Here is a 21,854-nt window from a genome sequence, read left to right on the forward strand (position 1 = left end):
GCAGAAAGCTGCACCAGCTCAGGGTACTTGGGAGCGAGTGATCCTCTTCCTCCTTTTTACTTTCTTGAAATTTCCCGGGGCTGACGCATGTGTAGAAGAATGAATGGGCGGCTTTTTGGTTAATGTTTGGCTTTCATTCTACTACTCATGAGCAAGTGGTGTAAAGACAGAAAAAGCAGGAAGAGGATTGCTCCCCAAAAATAGCAGTAGTACTGGCCCAGGGATCTAGGTAAGTGGGGAGTGGGGGAGGGAGGGGGTGTTCTAACACTTGGCTCCATCCAGTGATTTAAATGTTCCTTCTCTTTTAAGTTATGAAGCAGCCATGGGGGCAGCTATTTCAGGTCCAGTAGGGCTCTTGGGCCACTTTGCACAGCAGATAAGCTGAAAGTAACACTTTCACTTAAGTAGTGATAAACAGGGGTCAGATGCCCTTTATGCTCTTTGTGCCGCTGTAAGAGGAAATCCTTTTAACCCAAAAGGGCACTGCTCTCGCTGCTAATCATTCCCACATGCTGGGCTAACAGATGGCTATAATCCTAATATTTAAAGGGGAACTCCACCCAAACACAACTTAAGCTTTTTGAAACGTAAACATAATTTCAGGCAACTTTGCAATAACATCAATTACAACTATGCAGCTTGTTTTATGATTTTTAATGTAATAATATGGTTTGGAACAGTTCCCTAAGCCCCGCCCCCTGTTCCCCTGCTGATCTGGCTGACTGCTTTGTGACTCAAATAAAATGTAACAGTAGTTGCCTGCCCTCAGCCTGCCTTCAGCCTGCATCCTCCCAATCCCACAATTCCCTGCACACGTGATGTCAATAAGGAAAGGAACATCGCAGTGCAATGCATTGTGGGTTATGTAGTTCCTGCATGCTGTCTGTAAGCTGTGGAGAAGATGTTACAATTTATAACATCAATGTTTTAGTCCCTCCTCCCCTGCCAGGATTTCAGCTGTTTTGAAGCTGGATTTCGGCATACGCAAATGGTATTTATTCATACTATTTGAAGGAACAGATTCCAGTGATAGGTATATTAGGGGTTTCTGTGTTGTGTGGGGGTCTTTAACAAATTTAGGTTCAGAGTTCCATTTTAAAGAAAGTTGTTTCTGGTCTTCCTGGCTCTTTAAAGATTCATTCATTTAAGGTTTCGCTGGTTCCTAAAAAAAAAACATTTTGAATTTGCTGAAAACTAAAATAAATTGAAACTTTAATAACAATAAATGTTGCTACAGTTACGCTATCTTACGGCATTTCGGTACTACACATATAATGCACTATAGATCATATACAGAATGGTTCCAGGGTACAATGCAGTTTTGCGTTTTGTATTGTTTTGTTGTAACTCTGATTACAGAGTAGAAAATTTGAAAATCTCATGAAAACTGTGAATTTGTAGCAAATCTCCTATAGAGAGATATTTGGCATCTGTATACATGTATTGCACACAGCAGATATCTCACGTTTAGGGTAACAGATGGGATGTAGAAGCATTTTCACGTATCCCAAAAACAAGGCTTTGAAGCGTCTGCCCCATAAAAAAGCATATTTAAAAACCCTTCCCCCATATGTAATAAAAGGCACTAAGAGTGCCCCGGTGCAGTAACCCATAGCAACCAATAAAATGGTTTACTTGTTAAAAAAAAGCTAGTAACTTATATAAGCTACTTTTTATATATACAATACATAGTTTTTTTTTCTGGGGCACACATGGTTAGATTTTAGCTGCCAAGTCGGCCCCTCCAGACCAACTCAGTAACTTACTGCATCATGTATGAGGCCAAACTTGCAGCCAAAGATTGGTCAGATATCTACCAGGCAGGTTTGTAGAAGAAGGAATGGAAAGGTTAAGATTTAACCTGGGAACAATTCCCTTTTCCTTAAAAATAACCTGATGTAATTGGCCAAAAGTGACTTGTCATTTTTTTTCTTTCCTGGACAGCCATTGGCTTGGGTATGGGCTTAGGTTGAACCTACACACACAATACAGCCAATCAGGATACATTTCAGTGTACTGAGCATATTCCCAACCCAAAACAGCAAAAGAAATACCAGGGAGAAGAAAAAATAGCCGCACTTTGCACCCCAGCCAAGGACCCTGATTTAATCAGCCAATTTGGCCAAATCATAGGAAGGTGTTTTAGTGTATTCCCAATATGATATGACAAATTCAGTGTTTGCCCACCGAAATGTTGAGGCTCTAAGTGGTTTCAATAAATTGGGTAAGATCCCCTTGCATTTATAAATGTGTGTAGTTCATTTCCTATAGGTACTGACCAGTGTCCAGACACTGGCAATAAGCTGTTGGTTTTGTTATTATGCTAACGAAGTATCTAATACTGCTCTCTGGCAATAACTCCTATGTAATCACAAGTAAGAGTGTAGTAAGCAAAGAAAACAGGCAAATGGCTCATTTATCTAATACCTGATCCATCTCTTATTTTACACTTTCCATCAATGCAGTCAGAAAAAAACTTACTAAAGGCCAAGGAAAGACAAATACAAAGTGGAGGTGCCAATATGTCGGGAATAAAACTTAACGACTAAATTCATTTCATAAGGGCACTTCCCAGTGAATTTGCATTTCATTCACCTATTAGGAATCAGTGAGCAGTAAATACAGTTTAATTTCCATCATTTTTCAGCAGCCATGATGGTCTGTTATGACCGAGCATGCTAAAATAGGACCACCACCAGGGCTTCTCTCCATTCCGTGAAGACTCCTCTCCTCCTTCGCTTTGCTCTGCCACCCCGTGCTGAGCGTGAGGGTCAAAACGATCCAGTGGGTCAAATCGTTCATAAATGTCCTCGGGAGCAACTTTATGGAATTTGCGGTTTTTAACGTCCACTCGCTGTAAAGCAAAGTCCACGCGCCCAGCTTTCAGCATTTTAGCAGGGAGGGTGATTTTTTTGGTTACTTTGGAGTATCCGAAGGCTTCGGCAGAAACAATGTACGATCCAGGAATCAAAAGTCGGAAATAGTCACCATCTTCACCTGGAAAAGTATCATGGGAAGATTATGTCAGCTTCATGGTACAGGTATGGGATCCCTTATCCGGAAACCCGTTATCCAGAAAGTAATGTCTTTATAAACACACATAATATAACAAATTCTGTGAAACAATTTACAAAATAACAGTATATTTGAAGTGAATGTTTTAATATCTCCTGGTAGTTATTTCCATCACCAAATTAAATAAACTCAATGTTCTATTCTCTTTTAGAAACTGAAAAATGTTTACATTTTATAATTATGTCAGCTTCAGTAGCAGGTTAGATTTCTTGACATTCAAATTCAGATTTTAACCACAATTCAAGGGGGGTTTTTTTTGCAGAAAAAGTTTCCAAAACTCATATTTTCAAGCTTTATTAAGCGCGAAAAAATTAAATAGAAAAATTCTCCATCTAAAAGCTGATAAGTTCATGTAGAAGCCACTGGGAGCTGTACAAGTATGGGACTCATTATCCAGAATGCTGGGACCTGGGGCTTTCTGGATAAGGGATCTTTCCTTAATTTGGATCTCCATAACTTAAGTCTGCTAAAAGATTATTTAAACATTAAATAAACCCAATAGGGCTGTTCTGCCCCCAATAAGGGGTAATTATATCTTAGTTGGGATCAAGTACAGGTACTGTTTTATTATTACAGAGAAAAGGGAATCATTTAACCATGAAATAAACCCAATAGGGCTGTTCTGCCCCCAATAAGGGGTAATTATATCTTAGTTGGGATCAAGTACAGGTACTGTTTTATTATTACAGAGAAAAGGGAATCATTTAACCATGAAATAAACCCAATAGGGCTGTTCTGCCCCCAATAAGGGGTAATTATATCTTAGTTGGGATCAAATACAGGTACTGTTTTATTATTACAGAGAAAAGGGAATCATTTAACCATTAAATAAAGCCAATAGGGCTGTTCTGCCCCCAATAAGGGGTAATTATATCTTAGTTGGGATCAAGTACAGGTACTGTTTTATTATTACAGAGAAAAGGGAATCATTTAACCATGAAATAAACCCAATAGGGCTGTTCTGCCCCCAATAAGGGGTAATTATAGCTTAGTTGGGATCAAGTACAGGTACTGTTTTATTATTACAGAGAAAAGGGAATAATTTAACCATGAAATAAACCCAATAGGGCTGTTCTGCCCCAATAAGGGGTAATTATATCTTAGTTGGGATCAAGTACAGGTACTGTTTTATTATTACAGAGAAAAGGGAATCATTTAACCATTAAATAAACCCAATAGGGCTGTTCTGCCCCAATAAGGGGTAATTATATCTTAGTTGGGATCAAGTACAGGTACTGTTTTATTATTACAGAGAAAAAGGAAATCATTTTTAAAAGTTTGAATTATTTTTTAATAATGTAGTCTATGGGAGATGGCCTTTCCGTAATTCAGAACATTCTGAATAACGGATTTCTGGATAACAGATACCATACCCGTTTTAGCAAAATTCAAGCTATTTTTTCATAATTAATTCAACATTTGGCAGGCTCATTGAAAATGATGCCTAGAGTGTGATTTCACTGCGATCGACTTGTTTTTACAAATTTCATTTCGAATTTTGAGTTTAATAAATAAGCACACGTTCTAGATTTCCAAGTTTAATTGAAAATAAACTCAAAAATTTCACTTTTGAGTTTCAATGTCTACCAATTCCACCTCAGTTAAAAAAACTGAAAAATTTGCAAAAATGTACCGAAGTTAGTCCAGGGACTGGTCCGATTGCCATCTTGGACTCAGGAAGGATTTTTTTCCCCTCTGTGGCAAATTAGAGAGGCTTCAGATGGGGTTTTTTGCCTTCCTCTGGATCAACTAGTAGTTAGGCAGGTTATATATAGGCATTATGGTTGAACTTGATGGACGTATGTCTTTTTTCAACCCAACTTACTATGTTACTATGTTACTCAAAACAGTGAAAAAAGTAGAAATGTAAAGTGTTTGTAAATATGCGGTTATGTTTCTATATGTAAAATATAGAAGATTGGTGACATTGTCAAAACACAAAACCGTGTCTCTTTTCTTAGGAAGACTAATATTTATGCCTCTTTATTACTGAAGCTGCTTACAGTATATGGGGCTCTGTAATAAAGGGGGTGAACCTTTATTAATATTAATAATTTGTATTAATTGACATTAATGACAAATATTAATAAATATGCAGGATCAATGATTAAACCTTCTGATAGACTGTTAGTGAGCAATAACTTAAGGTGGCCATACACATCGCTCGTTGTGCGATGAACGATTATATCGACAAACGATCGTATGGCGATCGAGTTCCCATACGATATGCCATCCACGGGCAACGATAATTCGGGAAAGATTTTGTCGCATCATTATCGTAAAATACCTACGATTGTACATCTACGTACGATCAATGTCGTTGCTGGCAATCGTGACATGCGCAGAGAACAATCGTTGAAAGACAAATGTCTGACACTCACACCAACTGGCAGATTTTATCGTTAAACGACCAAAATTTTTAAACCTGGCCGATCGATTTTGGGGACGATAATGTCGGCTCGTTTAGTGGGCCGACGATCGTTCGTACACCACCAACTATACGATAACTTAACGATAGCATCGGATCGTTCGGGAATCGGTCGTTTCTAAGTAAAAAATCGGTCCGTGTATGGCCACCTTTACACACGCACAAGTAATAATAGAATTAAATAGATTTACTTATCTTAGTATGATTAGTTACAAGTATAGCCAGTTCTGCACAATTCAGCACAATCGGGGAGCCCCACAACCTTTGAAGCAAGACCTTCAGGTTCCCGATAACCAAGCGATGATCCAAATGTCCCGGCACTCGTTCAGGAGTCCTAGGCGAAGCTACCGACCCATGGTGGAGGCTCCTTTTTATAGTAGAGTTCTTAGCAAACCCCCAACACCAAGTGCTGACTTGTGTACAAACTTTTGTCATGAACAAAACCTATTAACTAGACTTAGAAGGCCTTATTTGTTGCTCAAATAAGTTGTACATAAAGTGTATTGTCTATATGCTGTCTGTTTGTTTATTCCAAGGATATTTGCTGGGTAACAATACCTGTGTTTACTGTTTACCCAGCAATATACATAGAACAAAGACATTGTACCTTGAACACTAGACAATAGCTGTCCCAAAATCTGCTGCTTTTACTTGACTCAAACCTAAGATTTGATTCATATGTCAAAGCAGATGTATATATTGTAAATCATAAAAATCAATAGAAAATCCACCGTGCTACAGGCTCATTATAAACATTGAAATCTGCATTATTACCTGTAGTTATGTCGTGCCGAATTCCTTTCACAGAGATCCGAGCCTTTTTAATTGGATTTCCATGTTCGTCCTTCACAAAACCTTTGATTCCACGATGGACCTGATTAAAAAAAATATACATAAATAAAGAAATTCTGACAAAAAGTCAGCAGCATATATGAAATTGATTACATAAATAGCAAGGAAATAACTTTATTTTCACCAAGACTGTTCTATTTTTCCAGTAACCTTACGGCATCAAACATTGTTATTATTAATAATAAAATGATCAAATGTATTATTAAATTCATTAGTTTAGGTCCTTGTTAGTGATGAGCATAATTTTTCAGCAGGCATGGATTCGCAACGAATTTCCGCATTTTGCCATTGGCGGAATTTTTTAGCTGCACGACTAAAAAGACGGACGTGTACATTAAAGAACCAAATTATGCTCGTCAAAAAAGATTTTTTTTTATGAGTGCAACAATTTTTTTTGTTGTATGTCATTTTTCGCGTTTCCCAAATTTTTCGTTCTCGCGAATTTTTCTGCGAAGCAAAACAGGACAGATACGCTCATCACTGGTCCTTGTCAGTCTGGATGTCCAAATTTTCTTGCCTGATAAGTGAGTGGTGATAATTTTCATGAATCAGCACTAGAATTTAACCAAGTATTTTGTTTTGCCTGGAAAAAAATGCAGTTTTTCACACCAAATAATAGAATACAAAAATACCCCACCCATTGACTCCAATGCATTTGGAGAAAAAAACATGAAAGAAAAAAACATCCAATGCATTTGTCATAAGAAAAAAATTGCCATAAACTGCAATGCATTCAAAAATTGCAGCAAAACAAATAAAAAGGTCATTGACACTAATTCATTCTGCTAAATCTTTAAAAAAAATTGCCCATTTTGTCTAATTTTCCCACAGTTTCCCCCATTTTGTGGTGAAGCGAAATGGGGCAGTTTTGCTCATCCCTATTTGTGTTCTTTTGGAAAGTAAAACAAATATTACACTGTTCTACCAAACTGCAGCATTATATGTGAAACCCCCATTTGTAATCATTGCAGAAGCCCCTGTCAGTGTTAATAATGAAACTGACTGAACTAAAGACATTTCCCAACTCAGCAGTTTCAGGAAAAACAAGGAATACTGACATAAAGGCAGCAACATATTATAAATACATTATAAGAATATCATTCTCTAGGAAATAAAGTTTAATTTCCACTCAGATTCTTCTTTTCACTTGGCTAACCCGTTTATGCAAAGGTTATCTCATACGCTTTATTTGACTACAGTGCTTTCCCAAACAGCAGGAATATAGATATATAATAATTATATCAAATTGTTCCACCAAATTGCTGGATAATTGAACAAATAGGTGTTTCACAAACCCCAAACTGTGGGTCTGTTACACATCCACCTAGGCAACGGCTCAATTGGTCCTGACAAATTTTACCATTATCTGAAGTAATTCACTGAACGTTATCTGCGCATTTTATCGGCGTTCTGCATTTGCTCAGTAACTCAGAGAGGCCACTCTTTTACCGTCTCTCCATTTTTCAAATCTTTAATCTTGAAAGCTTAATGTGCAACGTGTATGGATTTTATTTCCGCCTTGTTGGACTCGCCGAGAACAATTCTCACCAGAGAGATATAAAATAAAATGAGTCTGGTGGTCTGAGCTTTAGTGCTTGTGTTCTAATAAAATCGACCACTGGAGACATCCAAGGTCTGAAAAAAAAAAAAAAGACTGAGATACGCAAGCAAATCGGCCAACAACATCAATATTTTCACTGCTGGTTCAAGAAGAAAGAAAACCTGAAACCCTTAAGTGGAATTGGATGGATGTTCAGGCTACTGTTGTCCCCAGGAAAGATGAAAAGTTTCTGGCAAAAATATTGCTGCAGATTGTAGAACTATCAAACAGTTTCACAGATTTAGCTTTCTCTTGGTCAGGTCCGGACTAGGATTCAGAATAGGCCCTGGCATTTCAACTACACAGAGGCCCAAGGAGCCCTCCACCAGTGACTGTCTATGGCAGGGGTCCCCAACCCTTTTATACACTTGAGCCACATTCAAATGGTAAATGTGTTGGGGAACAACATAAGGATGAAAAAGGTTCCGGGGGTACCTAATTGGATATTTGGTAGCCCCAATATGGACTGGCAGCCTACAGAAGGCTCTGTTTGGCATTTTATGCAACCAAAACTTGCCCCCGAGCCAGGAATTCAAAAATAAGCCCCTGCTTTGAGGCAAATTGGAGCAACATTCAAGGGGTTGGTGAGCAACATGTTACTCCTGAGCCACTGGTTGGGGATCACTGGCCTATGGCATCTTACAGCAGCCCCTCTGGCACTAATTTCCAATCTGGGCCTGCTCTTGGTTCATACTTTATATATAAAAGAACTCAAAAATGTCCTCAATGACATACCAACCACTTCACTATGATATGGTCATTTATGAAGGTAAATGTTAAAGTGAAGACAAAGCTACCCAAATGAAAACAGATGAAACAGGAGATGTTTCAACTATTAAGGAAAATACATGAAATTTGCCCTGCTAGGCATCAGTATATATAGTTGGGTTTTGGGGAACTACTGTTATCCAGACATAGGACATAGGAATATTACCAATTATGTATCAAGGGGATCCCAATGCCCTTCATTCAGTATTCGTACCCACCACTGGACTAGTTAAAGTGACTCAGTCATCTAAAGCCCATTAGCAAGAACGCAAGCCTTTATTTAGTTTTGCCAAGTTGCAAAAAAAAAAAAAATAATACATTTACTGGCAGTAAACAGCCCTCTGTTCCCAGTGGCATAAAATAAAGAATGTTGTATTGAGGCTAAAGAACATTATGTAGCATATTGTTTGCACTTTCCAGTGGCATTTGGTTATGCATTGGATATCCTGTAGGATTATAATACATTTTCCCCTATTGAGTTGGATTTGGATGCACAGTCCCTTATCCAATTAATTTAGAATACATATGGGGTTATATAATAAAAGTCACTAATTTTGCCCAGGTATAGTAACCCTTTGCAACCAATCAGCAGGTAGCATTTTAATGGTCACCTGATTAAAAGCAAACATATTAGTTGCTATGGGTTACTGCTCCATGTCAAACTAAGGGGCTCATTTACTAAGACACGAATTCGAATCCGAATTGGTAAAATTCCGATTGGAAAACGAACATTTTGCGTCTTTTTCGTATTTTTTTGCGATTTTTTCGGCGCCTTTACTACTTTTCGGAAATTGTCGCGACTTTTTCGTTACCAATACGATTTGCGCGAAAAAACGCGAGTTTTTCGTAGCCATTACGATTCGCTCGTATCTTGTCGCGACTTTTTCGTATTGAGCGCTCGTAAGCGGCGGGCGAAACTTTCAGACTTAGCAGGATTTTGGAAGCCTCCCATAGGACTCAATGGCACCCTGCAGCTCCAACCTGGCCCAAGAAAAGTCACCATACTGAAGCTTGAATGAATCCGAACGCTACGAAAAAATCGCAACATTTTCCACAACTTTCGGAATGGCTATGAAAAAGGCGCGACTTTTTGCGCAATTTTTAACGCTACGAAAAAATCACAATAATTTTCCAAAAAATGGCCAAATACCGATCATTACGAAAAAAACGCAATCAGACGCATTCGACCCGTTCGTGGGTAAGTAAATGTGCCCCTAAGTGTCTTTTATTACATATGGGGGGGGGGTCCCTTATCCAGCTTATGTAAAATGCAGCCTCCTACCCATATTCATTCTGGCTTCCCACTCATTTCACTTCTCCCCTATTTGTATATATATATATATGAAAATTTCCCATTTGATAACTATACCAAAGTATTTCCCTTTAAAAGGGGAGCAACACAATTCCCCTTTTTATCTTCACTCGCATTTTTGTCCCTCGGGAAACATAACAATTATAGAGGAATAAAAAAGAACAAAATTAAGAATAAAGAATATTGTTCAAGCTATTCCATTCGGAAATGTATTCGCACATAATATGTTGTTTTTGGAAAGAAAGCAAAGAACAACGGCCGTAGCTTTAGCCAGCCTTATAACATGCCTGTATGCAGAGGGGATCTATAAACTGTCCCACATAATGGTAACGCTGGGCCCCGAGGTGATCTATTTACCGTGTGTTTTACAGAGTTTATTAAAATATTGCCCCTCGTTGAAGTAATATCAAGCATCACTTAACCTTTCACGCCCCAACAAGATATTTACAACAGATTTACAATACAAACAGCACCATTAGTATTGGCTAATAGTCGCAGGATTAAAATATGGCTGGTGGATCTGGGACCCTGGTCAGTCATATTCAGAAAACCTCAAACCATGTCTAGACTGGGTGGAAGCAGCCGCTAGAATGAGAAAAGCATAAAAATCAGAGCTGTAAGCTGATCCAAGGGCATCTGTGCTTGCTATGAAACCTCAGCAAGGTGCGGGTAGAAAGTCTCTTTTAGCAGCAAAACAGCAATAATGGAGTTTACTGATCTTTTTCTAACCACCTTCTCCCATCTGATTTACTCTGCATATGAAATTGTGACCCCCTTCCCCCTTGCCACCCCCAAATCTGTTGGCAAATTACAATTCCCATAACTCTCAGTTGGTTGGGGTTGGTAGCTGCAGCAGTTCAACAATAACAGGAGAACTAGAGATAGAGATAACAAAAAAAAATATTTTGAACAGATTTTTTTTGTACAATTACAAGAAAAGGTTAAACCACTGGAGATGCTGATGTTGGGTACCCTCCAGCGAGTCCAGTCGTTATACCTGCTCCCAAAGTTGGTATCTTCCAGAAAAACTGCACCAGCCTTGGTTACTTTTTTTTAGATTATCCATATATCCCCTGTGCTTACTGGGTACAAGAGTGTTTATATCGTGCAGTTATCTGCCCAAGGGCAGCTTGGGTAATAAGAAAAATGATGGCGGCATAGTTCTATTTAAACCTACCCTCGTCCTGTAAGATATGTATGTTAATTCTTCTTTACTCAGTGTTACTTGTATACACAGTGCTGTACATTTCTGACAATACATAATAGTAAAAACATAATAATAAAAATAAATGAACATATATGATTTGTATATGTTCCTGGGTCTTTAAGAAACACAGGAAGAAGGGCATCCTTCTGTGAAGCTTAGGTGTTGTCATAATGTTCTAGGCTAGCCCTAATGCTTATGTTAAAGGCTCCCTGTTCCACCCTTTGTACACAGTTACTAACACAAGGCTGCCTTACTTTACTAGATACAATCTAAATTAACACAGTTGATTATGTCCAAATGCACTCATTCATGTGCAGTGCCCATAAACATATTGAGAGGGTACCCCAGTATTGCTACGTTATCTTTAGACATTTACACAATAAGACTCAGTATCCAACCAACTGAGGGCCAAACACACTGATACTATATGTGTAGCCATACAAATAATGTCCATCTTTCTATTGTTCCATTTTGTTGTGGCAGCAGTCCAAATGATACCAACTGCAGTAAGTCATCTTTACTTGTATATATGGTACATCAGTAGATGGCATTTTCCAATACATCTTATCAATGTACTAAATCATAGCAGAAAGATATTATATGGGATCATTGCTCCAACATACTAAAAAGTGTATGAAACTAATCAACATGTTTATCATTACTGCTGCCTAGCTAAACTCAACAGTTCCTTATCGAAAGAACGGCAAAAGCGGCTTGGTTTAGAAAAATAACAATAAAAAGTTCAGTTCAGCAGAATGGCAAAAACATTTCAACCTTGAAGAACAGCTTTAACGGTTCAGTTCAGATCAGTTTAGAAAAATAACAACAAAAAAAATCAGTTCAGAAGAAAAGCAAAAAAAAGTTTTTCTCACAGTAAAAACAGTTCAGTTTCAAAGAATAGCAAAAAAGTTCAGTTCAGAAGAATGGCAAAAAAAAGTTTCTTTTACAAGAGCTGCAAAACTAGTTTAGGTTAATAGAATAGCAAAAATGATAATTTTAAAAGAATGGAAAAAAAATTCCTTTCAAAAGCATGGTTAAAACAGTTAGATTTAGGAGAATAAGAAAAATTCAGTTCAGAAGAAAAGCAAAAACAGTTCAGCAGAATAGCAAAAACAGTTCAATTTAGAATAATAACAAAAAAGTCAGTTCAGAAGAATAGCAAAAAAGTTATTTTCTGAAGAACAGCAAAAATAGTTCAATTTAAAAGAGCAGCAAAAACTTTTCATTTTAGAATAACAGCAAATACAGTTTGATTTAAAAGAATAAGAATAAAGTTAATTTTAGAGCAATGGCAAAAACAGTTCAGTTCAGAAGAATAGCAAAAGCAATTCCGTTTAGAAAAATAACAAAAAACGTCAGTTCAGAAGAAAAGCAAACAAAGATATTTTCAGAAAAACATCAGAAACTGTTCAGTTTAAAAGGAGAACAAAAACAGTTCAGCAAAACAGTTTCATTAAAAAGAATAAGAAAAAAGTTCATTTTAGATGAATAGCGAAAATAGTTCCTTTCAGAAGAACATCAAAACAGTTCAATTCAGAAGAATAACAAATAGGTTCAGTTCAGGAGAATAGCAAAAAAGTTATTTTCCAAAGAACAGCAAAAATAGTTCAATTTAAAAGAGCAGCAAAAACTTTTCATTTTAAAATAACAGAAAAAACTGTTTGAATTAAAAGAATAAGAATAAAGTTAATTTTAGAGCAATGGCAAAAACAGTTCGGGTCAGTTTAGAAGAATATAAAAAAGTTAATTTCAGGAGAATAGCAAAAACAGTTCACTTTAGAAAAATAACAAAAAAAGTCAGTTCAGAAGAAAAGCAAACAAAGATATTTTCAGAAAAACATTCAGTTCAGTTTAAAAGGACAACAAAACAGTTCAGCAAAACAGTTTCATTAAAAAGAATAAGAAAAAAGTTAAATTTAGATGAATCGCGAAAATAGTTCCTTTCAGAAGAACAGAAAAAACAGGTCAATTTAGAAGAATAACAAATAGGTTCAGTTCAGGAGAATAGCAAAAACAGTTCAGGTCGGAAAAATAACAAGAAAGGTCAGTTCAGATGAATAGAAAAAACAATTCAGTTGAAAGAATAGCAGAAACAGTTTGGTTCAGAGAAATAACAAAACCAATTCTGCTCAGAAGAAAAGCAAAGTTTTCACTTACACATCAATAATAATTTCTGACGTTCTGCTGAATATATTTAAGTTCTATTCCCCTTTATGAAAAGCCCCATGTGCGGCAGTGTGCGGGGATGTGCCTTTGGCACTGTCTAGCCTCCCAGCGTAGGGAAAGAAGAATGCTGCAGCCCTTGCCTAGAGTGTGTGCCTCACAGCCCAGGTTTGATTTCCCCGCACCATAGGATGCTAGCCCATAAGTCAAATATCAATGGAAAGCAACATCATGGCATGGGTCATGCTAGGACTTCCCCTGAGCTTGTGCGGAACACGTTTCTCTGTTCTTAATCAGTGGCACCGGGGTAACATACAATCATTTTGCTTTTTCAACTGGACACAGTACCATTTCAATTAAGCTCAGCATAGCCTCTTTGTTGTTCTGCCAGATGGAGTACAGCTCATCCTCAGTGGGGAATTTTTCACATCCCAGTTCCAAGGTAAGTTCAAAACAATTTGTGTGAAGATAACTGAAATCCGCCATGCCTGGGAGAAAACACGGTACAAATGTTAGTGCTTTTATTATAACTGGCTGCTGGCATGCACGGTGCTGTACGCCGACTGTACGCAGGGGCTCAGTAAGGAAAGCTGCGCCGTGCAACTTTGGTTTTGAGTTGGTGGAAAATACAGTGACCCTAATTCCAAGGTGATTCCAAAGTGCTCCCCATTTCTGCCTCATCTAACGCCCTGCTGGATCCATAGAATGGGAAATAAATACAAACCAGAAATATCACAAGATGTGAAGGTTAGCACCAATGCACTGCCTTGATAATGCATCCCCACAATTTGCCCCCAAATGGTATATCAATGCGCTGATTCCCCACAGCTGGCACTCGTATAACAAGGAGTTTCCCTGCAGACATTATACTAGACAGTTTTAAGTATAGGGGATCAGGGTTGCCATCAGACGGTTTCACGAGGTACTGGCATCAGGGGATCTGTGGCAAAAATATAATATGAAAAGGTAAAATGTTTAGGTCACTAAAGGCTAGCGGGGAGTGGATGGGCTTTGGATGGATCATGGGAGAAGTTTGAGCCTAATTAGGGTATGTTTGGGGTGCACTGAGATATGGCCTCGTGTGTGAGCGGTAAATTGCCCATTGCACACAACGTCATGTCCCAATGCAACCCAACCACACCCTAATTATGCTCGCACTGCTCCCATGATCCATCTAAAACCCGTCTTGCCATATCAGAGGCCCCTTTTCCACAGGGAAGGGACTGGTAGGAATTGGGCAAGCTTTGGATGGATCATGGGTGAGTTTTGGGCATAATTAGGGTGTGGTTGGGGTGCACTGAGACATGGCCTTGTGTGTGAGGGGTGAATTGCCAATTGCACAAAAATTCATGTCCCAATGCAACCCAACCACACCCTAATTATGCTCGCACTGCTCCCATGATCCATCTAAAGCCTGCCTTGCCATATCAGAGGCCCCTTTTCCACAGGGAAGGGACTGGTAGGAAGTGGGCAAGCATGGGGCTTATGAGCTAATAATTGAAGCCCTCTGTGTGTGATGGAGGGGGGGGGGCTGTTAACTTAATATTATAGGGACCCATCATTTTGAATGGCAACCCTGTTTTTGAATACACTGAAAAGCAAATAAACATATAATTACCCCCGCTGAAGCTGTACCACTCCGCGCCATTTATTATTCCACCTTTATTATTGAAATTTCCTCCGCATCGGCTGGTCGACTTGTCGGACATTATGGGGTGCGCTGCAACATAGGTTTTCACGAGCATCTGAAACACCTAAACAACAGCATTAATTCACGTTAAAGGGGTCACATTAATTCAGTGCAGTTATTATACATTGTTTCAAATCGATGTGTCCCACGGGGATAACTGAGCTTTAGAATATTGTGATATTAATATAAATAGGGGTGAATGTAATAAAATTAGTGAAGTAGTGTGGGAGTAAAAGGCAGAACTCTGCCCATTCATTGGCTCATGGGGCCTAGCATGTATGTGTGCCTTGGCTTGTTTATGTGCACTGTGAATCCTATGATCCCAGGGGGCGGCCCTTAATTCTTAAAATGGCAGTTTTCTATTTAGGATTACCCAGTGGCACATACTACTAAAATATTATATTTATAGGAAAATGTTGTATTTAGACAAAGCAGGGTTTTACATATGGGCTGTTTTATGTATCTACATGGTTTGGGGGTATAGTTGGGGGTATAGTGCTCTTTGTTATGGAAAGACACCTTTATCCAGAAAACCCAAGGACCCAAGTGTTCCATATAACAGAAAGTTATAGTGAGAGGAAATTACTTATCATGAGTGCATAGATAAATAATTTTGAATGTGGGCTGGTATCCCCCTTAGAAGGTTAGAAGAGTCCACAGGCCCTTGAGCTGCTGAGGCACACAGTATGCTAACCCTTCCCTATGTGTAGACACTAATTAGCCACAGAATGCTGATGGCAAGCAGAGGCTGGATCCAGCAGGAAATGGGCCATTTATCACAGGGGAAGTTGTCATTCCAATGTCACCGACACCAGCAGAGTTATGCCTTCAGCAACCACATCACAAGGTGCTTCTTATACATCACCCTCAGCCTGGGTGCTCCTGGGTGCAAGCTCCTATTTGAAGTTACTTCAGCTGACACTGAGCGATGCTCAAAATATCCGTCATCATTGCTGGGTGCCGCCTATAATCTCCTGGCTCAGCATCTTCTCAATGATGTCCTCCCCATCCCACCACATGTGCATCTCACAGATACTAGTCAGTGCCCCACAAGCCTACAGCTATATAGAATATGGATTCCTAAGGGCTACGGCATATGGGCAGGATTCATTCCCACAGTCTGCCACAGACTTCATTGAGAAGAATGAATGGTGGTGCCTTGAATGCCCCTGTTCTTGCTAGAAATACCATGGAATACTACAATGATCAGATTTTTATAAGCCCTAAAGGGAAAATATACCCTATATATACAGAAGTTGCTTCTCAGTTATTTCCTCTCATTTCCATAGACACTAACCGTGCCCCATAAGGCTCAAAATAGAGCTGACAGACCCCAAAGGTTGTACAGGTATGGGCCCTGGTATCCAGAAAGCTCAGGGCCTGGGATTTTCCGGATAAGAGGTCTTTCCATAATTTGGATATTCATTTTTTGAAATAACTTACATTTAATTTAACCCAAAAGGACTGTTCTGCCCCCAATAAGGGGTAATTATATCTTAGTTGGGATCAAGTACAGGTACTGTTTTATTATTACAGAGAAAAGGGAATCATTTAACCATTAAATAAACCCAATAGGGCTGTTCTGCCCCCAATAAGGGGTAATTATATCTTAGTTGGGATCAAGTACAGGTACTGTTTTATTATTACAGAGAAAAGGGAATCATTTAACCATTAAATAAACCCAATAGGGCTGTTCTGCCCCAATAAGGGGTAATTATATCTTAGGTGGGATCAAGTACAGGTACTGTTTTATTATTACAGAGAAAAGGGAATCATTTAACCATTAAATAAACCCAATAGGGCTGTTCTGCCCCCAATAAGGGGTAATTATATCTTAGTTGGGATCAAGTACAGGTACTGTTTTATTATTACAGAGAAAAGGGAATCATTTAACCATTAAATAAACCCAATAGGGCTGTTCTGCCCCCAATAAGGGGTAATTATATCTTAGTTGGGATCAAGTACAAGTACTGTTTTATTATTACAGAGAAAAGGGAATCATTTAACCATTAAATAAACCCAATAGGGCTGTTCTGCCCCCAATAAGGGGTAATTATATCTTAGTTGGGATCAAGTACAGGTACTGTTTTATTATTACAGAGAAAAGGGAATCATTTAACCATTAAATAAACCCAATAGGGCTGTTCTGCCCCCAATAAGGGGTAATTATATCTTAGTTGGGATCAAGTACAGGTACTGTTTTATTATTAGAGAGAAAAGGGAATCATTTAACCATTAAATAAACCCAATAGGGCTGTTCTGCCCCCAATAAGGGGTAATTATATCTTAGTTGGGATCAAGTACAGGTACTGTTTTATTATTACAGAGAAAAGGGAATCATTTAACCATTAAATAAACCCAATAGGGCTGTTCTGCCCCCAATAAGGGGTAATTATATCTTAGTTGGGATCAACCCCCCCTGCGAACTAGCCGCCCAAAACCAGGGGGTGTGTTTGCGTTAGCACAGGTGCAGGGGCGAGGTGGCCGACCGGGTTGCCTAGGGCGCTCGGTCAGCTCGGGCCGCCCCTGCTATAGGAGACGGCCTTCCCTTAATTCAGAGCATTCTGGATAATGGGTTTCTGGATAAAAGACCCTATACATTAAAATGAATATATGATCCCCTTATATATACGTAAGTGAAATGCATAAGGGGAGGACATCGGGCCCGGGCCCACCCGTTTTTTTCCCGGTTTCCCGGTGGCCCAGTCAGACCCTGACCCCAACTTGGCCAGTCTTTCTTTATAACTTAGACTTTCCATACCCTTTACCCCTATACCTGGTTTAGCACATTTGCCTTTTCTGCATCTGTTGTAACCATATTGTTACCATAACTCAATGGGGCCACACTTTCAACCTGCATCTTTTTACTATTAATATACTTAAAAAACTTTTTGGGGTTAGTCTTGGCCTCGGCCGCGATGCGCTCCTCATTTTCTATCTTTGCCTTCCGGTTTGCTGTTTTACAACTCTCATTATAGTGTTTATATTCATTAAATGCAGCTGCTGTCCCCTCTGACTTATATTTCCTTTTTTTCCCTATTAACTTCTTCACTTCTGAATTAAACCACATAGGATGATTCTTAATGCTCCTACATTTACTTCTTAAGGGAATAAATTGAGAATAGTAATGATTTCATATAATTTTAAATTACAACCTTTTCTGTCCTGTGTTTTTAGCAGAAATCCTAATTCCCCAATTTATGCCCTGAAGGTCAGCCCCTAAGGGGTTAAAATTTGCCCCTGAGTTTACTTTTTTTTTTGCATCATACATTATATTATATAACATTATGGTCACTGTTACCCAGGGGTTCAACCACTTGCACATTTGCTATATGTTCTGGGCTGTTAGAGATCACTAGATCCAGTATAGCATGGTTTCTGATTGGCTCCTCAACAACCTGTGACATAAAGTTGTCATGCAACAAGTTTACTGTGCTGGCAGTACTATTGCTCCATTTAATATCAGGGGAATTAATCCTCCATTATTATCACTTGCCCCAAACTAAACTATCAGCATTAGCTTCCATTTAGAATTACTCATAACCACAGCCCCTTATACACATTATCCTGCCCGGGGACATTTTTGACAAGCAGACTCTCCTAACAAAAAGATCAATTAGTAAAAATAATGTGTTTTTTTGGTGGGGCTGTGTGATCTTTACAAAGGCTCCCACGCTGGGTCCCAAAGCAATATTGCCACGGGGAGAAGCTAGAGTTACCCAACCCACAGGGGGCAAAGAAGCTCCAATAATAATCCTACAGTTACAATGGCTGTGACTGCCTCAAGTCGCGGACTCAGCTTACCACTATGGCAGCATTTTGCCTTCTTTCTGCCGGTGATGGGACTAATATATCAATATACAATATACAGCTATATATCTATAAAGATATATATTATAGATTATTTATGGATCTTCTGCAGCAGAGCGTCACTATTTACAAGATCCTGCCCCAGTGTAGATTATAAGGATACCAGCCATGGCTCTTTTGTATGATATACATTAAACTTTACCTATAATATCTAGATATCCAGATAATGAGTGGATAATACAGTGGTGTGAAAAACTATTTGCCCCCTTCCTGATTTCTTATTCTTTTGCATGTTTGTCACACAAAATGTTTCTGCTCATCAAAAACCGTTAACTATTAGTCAAAGATAACATAATTGAACACAAAATGCAGTTTTTAAATGAAGGTTTACGTTATTAAGGGAGAAAAAAAACTCCAAATCTACATGGCCCTGTGTGAAAAAGTGATTGCCCCCCTTGTTAAAAAATAACTTAACTGTGGTTTATCAATTTCAATTTTCAATTTCAATATCAATTTCTGTAGTCACCCCCAGGCCTGATTACTGCCACACCTGTTTCAATCAAGAAATCACTTAAATAGGAGCTACCTGACACAGAGAAGTAGACCAAAAGCACCTCAAAAGCTAGACATCATGCCAAGATCCAAAGAAATTCAGGAACAAATAAGAACAAAAGTAATTGAGATCTATCAGTCTGGTAAAGGTTATAAAGCCATTTCTAAAGCTTTGGGATTCCAGCGAACCACAGTGAGAGCCATTATCCACAAATGGCAAAAACATGGAACAGTGGTGAACCTTCCCAGGAGTGGCCGGCCGACCAAAATTACCCCAAGAGTGCAGAGACAACTCATCCGAGAGGCCACAAAAGACCCCAGGACAAAATTAAGGTCAGTGTTCACGACTCCACCATAAGAAAGAGACTGGGCAAAAACGGCCTGCATGGCAGATTTCCAAGGCGCAAACCACTTTTAAGCAAAAAGAACATTATGGCTCGTCTCAATTTTGCTAAAAAACATCTCAATGATTGCCAAGACTTTTGGGAAAATATCTTGTGGACCGACGAGACAAAAGTTGAACTTTTTGGAAGGTGCGTGTCCCGTTACATCTGGCGTAAAAGTAACACAGCATTTCAGAAAAAGAACATCATACCAACAGTAAAATATGGTGGTGGTAGTGTGTTGGTCTGGGGTTGTTTTGCTGCTTCAGGACCTGGAAGGCTTGCTGTGATAGATGGAACCATGAATTCTACTGTCTACCAAAAAATCCTGAAGGAGAATGTCCGGCCATCTGTTCGTCAACTCAAGCTGAAGCGATCTTGGGTGCTGCAGCAGGACAATGACCCAAAACACACCAGCAAATCCACCTCTGAATGGCTGAAGAAAAACAAAATGAAGACTTTGGAGTGGCCTAGTCAAAGTCCTGACCTGAATCCTATTGAGATGTTGTGGCATGACCTTAAAAAGGCGGTTCATGCTAGAAAACCCTCAAATAAAGCTGAATTACAACAATTCTGCAAAGATGAGTGGGCCAAAATTCCTCCAGAGCGCTGTAAAAGACTTGTTGTAAGTTATCGCAAACGCTTGATTGCAGTTATTGCTGCTAAGGGTGGCCCAACCAGTTATTAGGTTCAGGGGGCAATTACTTTTTCACACAGGGCCATGTAGGTTTGGATTTTTTTTCTCCCTAAATAATAAAAACCCTCATTTAAAAACTGCATTTTGTGTTTACTTGTGTTATCTTTGACTAATAGTTAAATGTGTTTGATGATCAGAAACATTTTGTGTGACAAACATGCAAAAGAATAAGAAATCAGGAAGGGGGCAAATAGTTTTTCACACCACTGTATGTCTGTATATGCTGTATATATATATATATATATATATATATATATATAAAATATAGTATCAGAACCTCTGAGGAGCCTGGTTCTGCTTTACCTTCTCGTCGGGAGTAGGAGAGAACATCTTCTCTTCCAGGGGGTGCCGGGAGAAGTCATAGGGGTAACTGACTACCAGGTCCCCTCCATGGAGACTGCCGGAAATGACAAACGGAATGGATCTCATCCACTTCATGACGGCTTTGGCCTCAGGGGCGATCTGCAGAAGGACAGAAGAACAGACAGGGATCTGTAAGACCCGATGTTTGGCTCTGACAACAGGCGCTAAATCTTATCAAGGAGATTGTACTATTTATTTAGCCTCTCGTAAATAATGGCAAACCCCAGCAGTAAGTGGTGATTTACTAAACTTCTAAGGGACCATCATGGAGATCAGTACTGAAAACAACCAATCAGAAATTTGCTTTCAGACTGCAGTCAAGTAAAATGCAGATAGCTTATTGGTTACCATAGGTTACTAGTCCTGGATATATCTTTACATTCTTCCCATAGATTACATTGGTACCTTGAACCTGTGGCTTTTTTGGCTGTTATTGGGATGCTGGGAATTGGAGTTCAATGATGGTAGCTGGTTACAGAAATGGTTTATATTATACTATTATACCATTCTTCTGTATTAGAGGTTTCAAACCTCTGTTTAAAAACTATTTCCCCTAAATAGTAAAGACTACAAAAAAATGTTATCAAGTATAAATCAGTACATTTTCTGTCCATTTACAAAGAACATTAGATATTTTAACTGTTTTATCCAAAGACAAGCCTGACACCTTGTGGTCAAATCTATTAAACATTTCTAAAGCAACAGCGGCATCTTGTGGTCAAGTAGTAAAATGCAGCTGGTATAATAAACATTGGCATCTTTATACATGTGTTACAAATTAATTTTATTTGAATTAATAAAGAAAACCACTTGTGTTCCTAAAGCTGAGTTTTATGATCTCTTTTTTAATGGTTTCAGTAAAACTATCAAGCTGTGGCGTTATTCAGGGGGTACATGGGGCTTCATTATGAGCTGCTATTATGAGCTTGTCCATAAACTTCCCTGGAAGCACAT

At 38.8% G+C, this 21,854-nt stretch overlaps 1 protein-coding gene across 3 annotated transcripts in view; it reads right to left on the bottom strand.

Annotated features, from left to right (window-relative positions):
• Positions 1-1,188: 1,188 nt before the first annotated feature.
• The window catches only part of cpz (carboxypeptidase Z), a 49,387-nt gene continuing 28,721 nt past the window's right edge, over positions 1,189-21,854 (bottom strand). For 2 of the 3 annotated variants that reach the window (XM_012957091.3, XM_012957083.3), the window contains 5 exons: positions 20,841-20,999; positions 15,024-15,159; positions 13,754-13,893; positions 6,278-6,377; positions 1,189-2,997 (listed from right to left, as the gene is read on the bottom strand). In XM_012957091.3, the coding sequence (XP_012812545.1) occupies positions 2,627-2,997; positions 6,278-6,377; positions 13,754-13,893; positions 15,024-15,159; positions 20,841-20,999 (906 nt within the window). In that variant the 3' untranslated portion in view covers positions 1,189-2,626. The remainder of the gene's footprint in view (positions 2,998-6,277; positions 6,378-13,753; positions 13,894-15,023; positions 15,160-20,840; positions 21,000-21,854) is intronic. The other variant, NM_001130361.1, reaches the window with a different exon arrangement.

Source organism: Xenopus tropicalis, chromosome 1 (genome assembly GCF_000004195.4).
Source record: "Xenopus tropicalis strain Nigerian chromosome 1, UCB_Xtro_10.0, whole genome shotgun sequence".
Lineage (NCBI taxonomy): Eukaryota > Metazoa > Chordata > Amphibia > Anura > Pipidae > Xenopus > Xenopus tropicalis.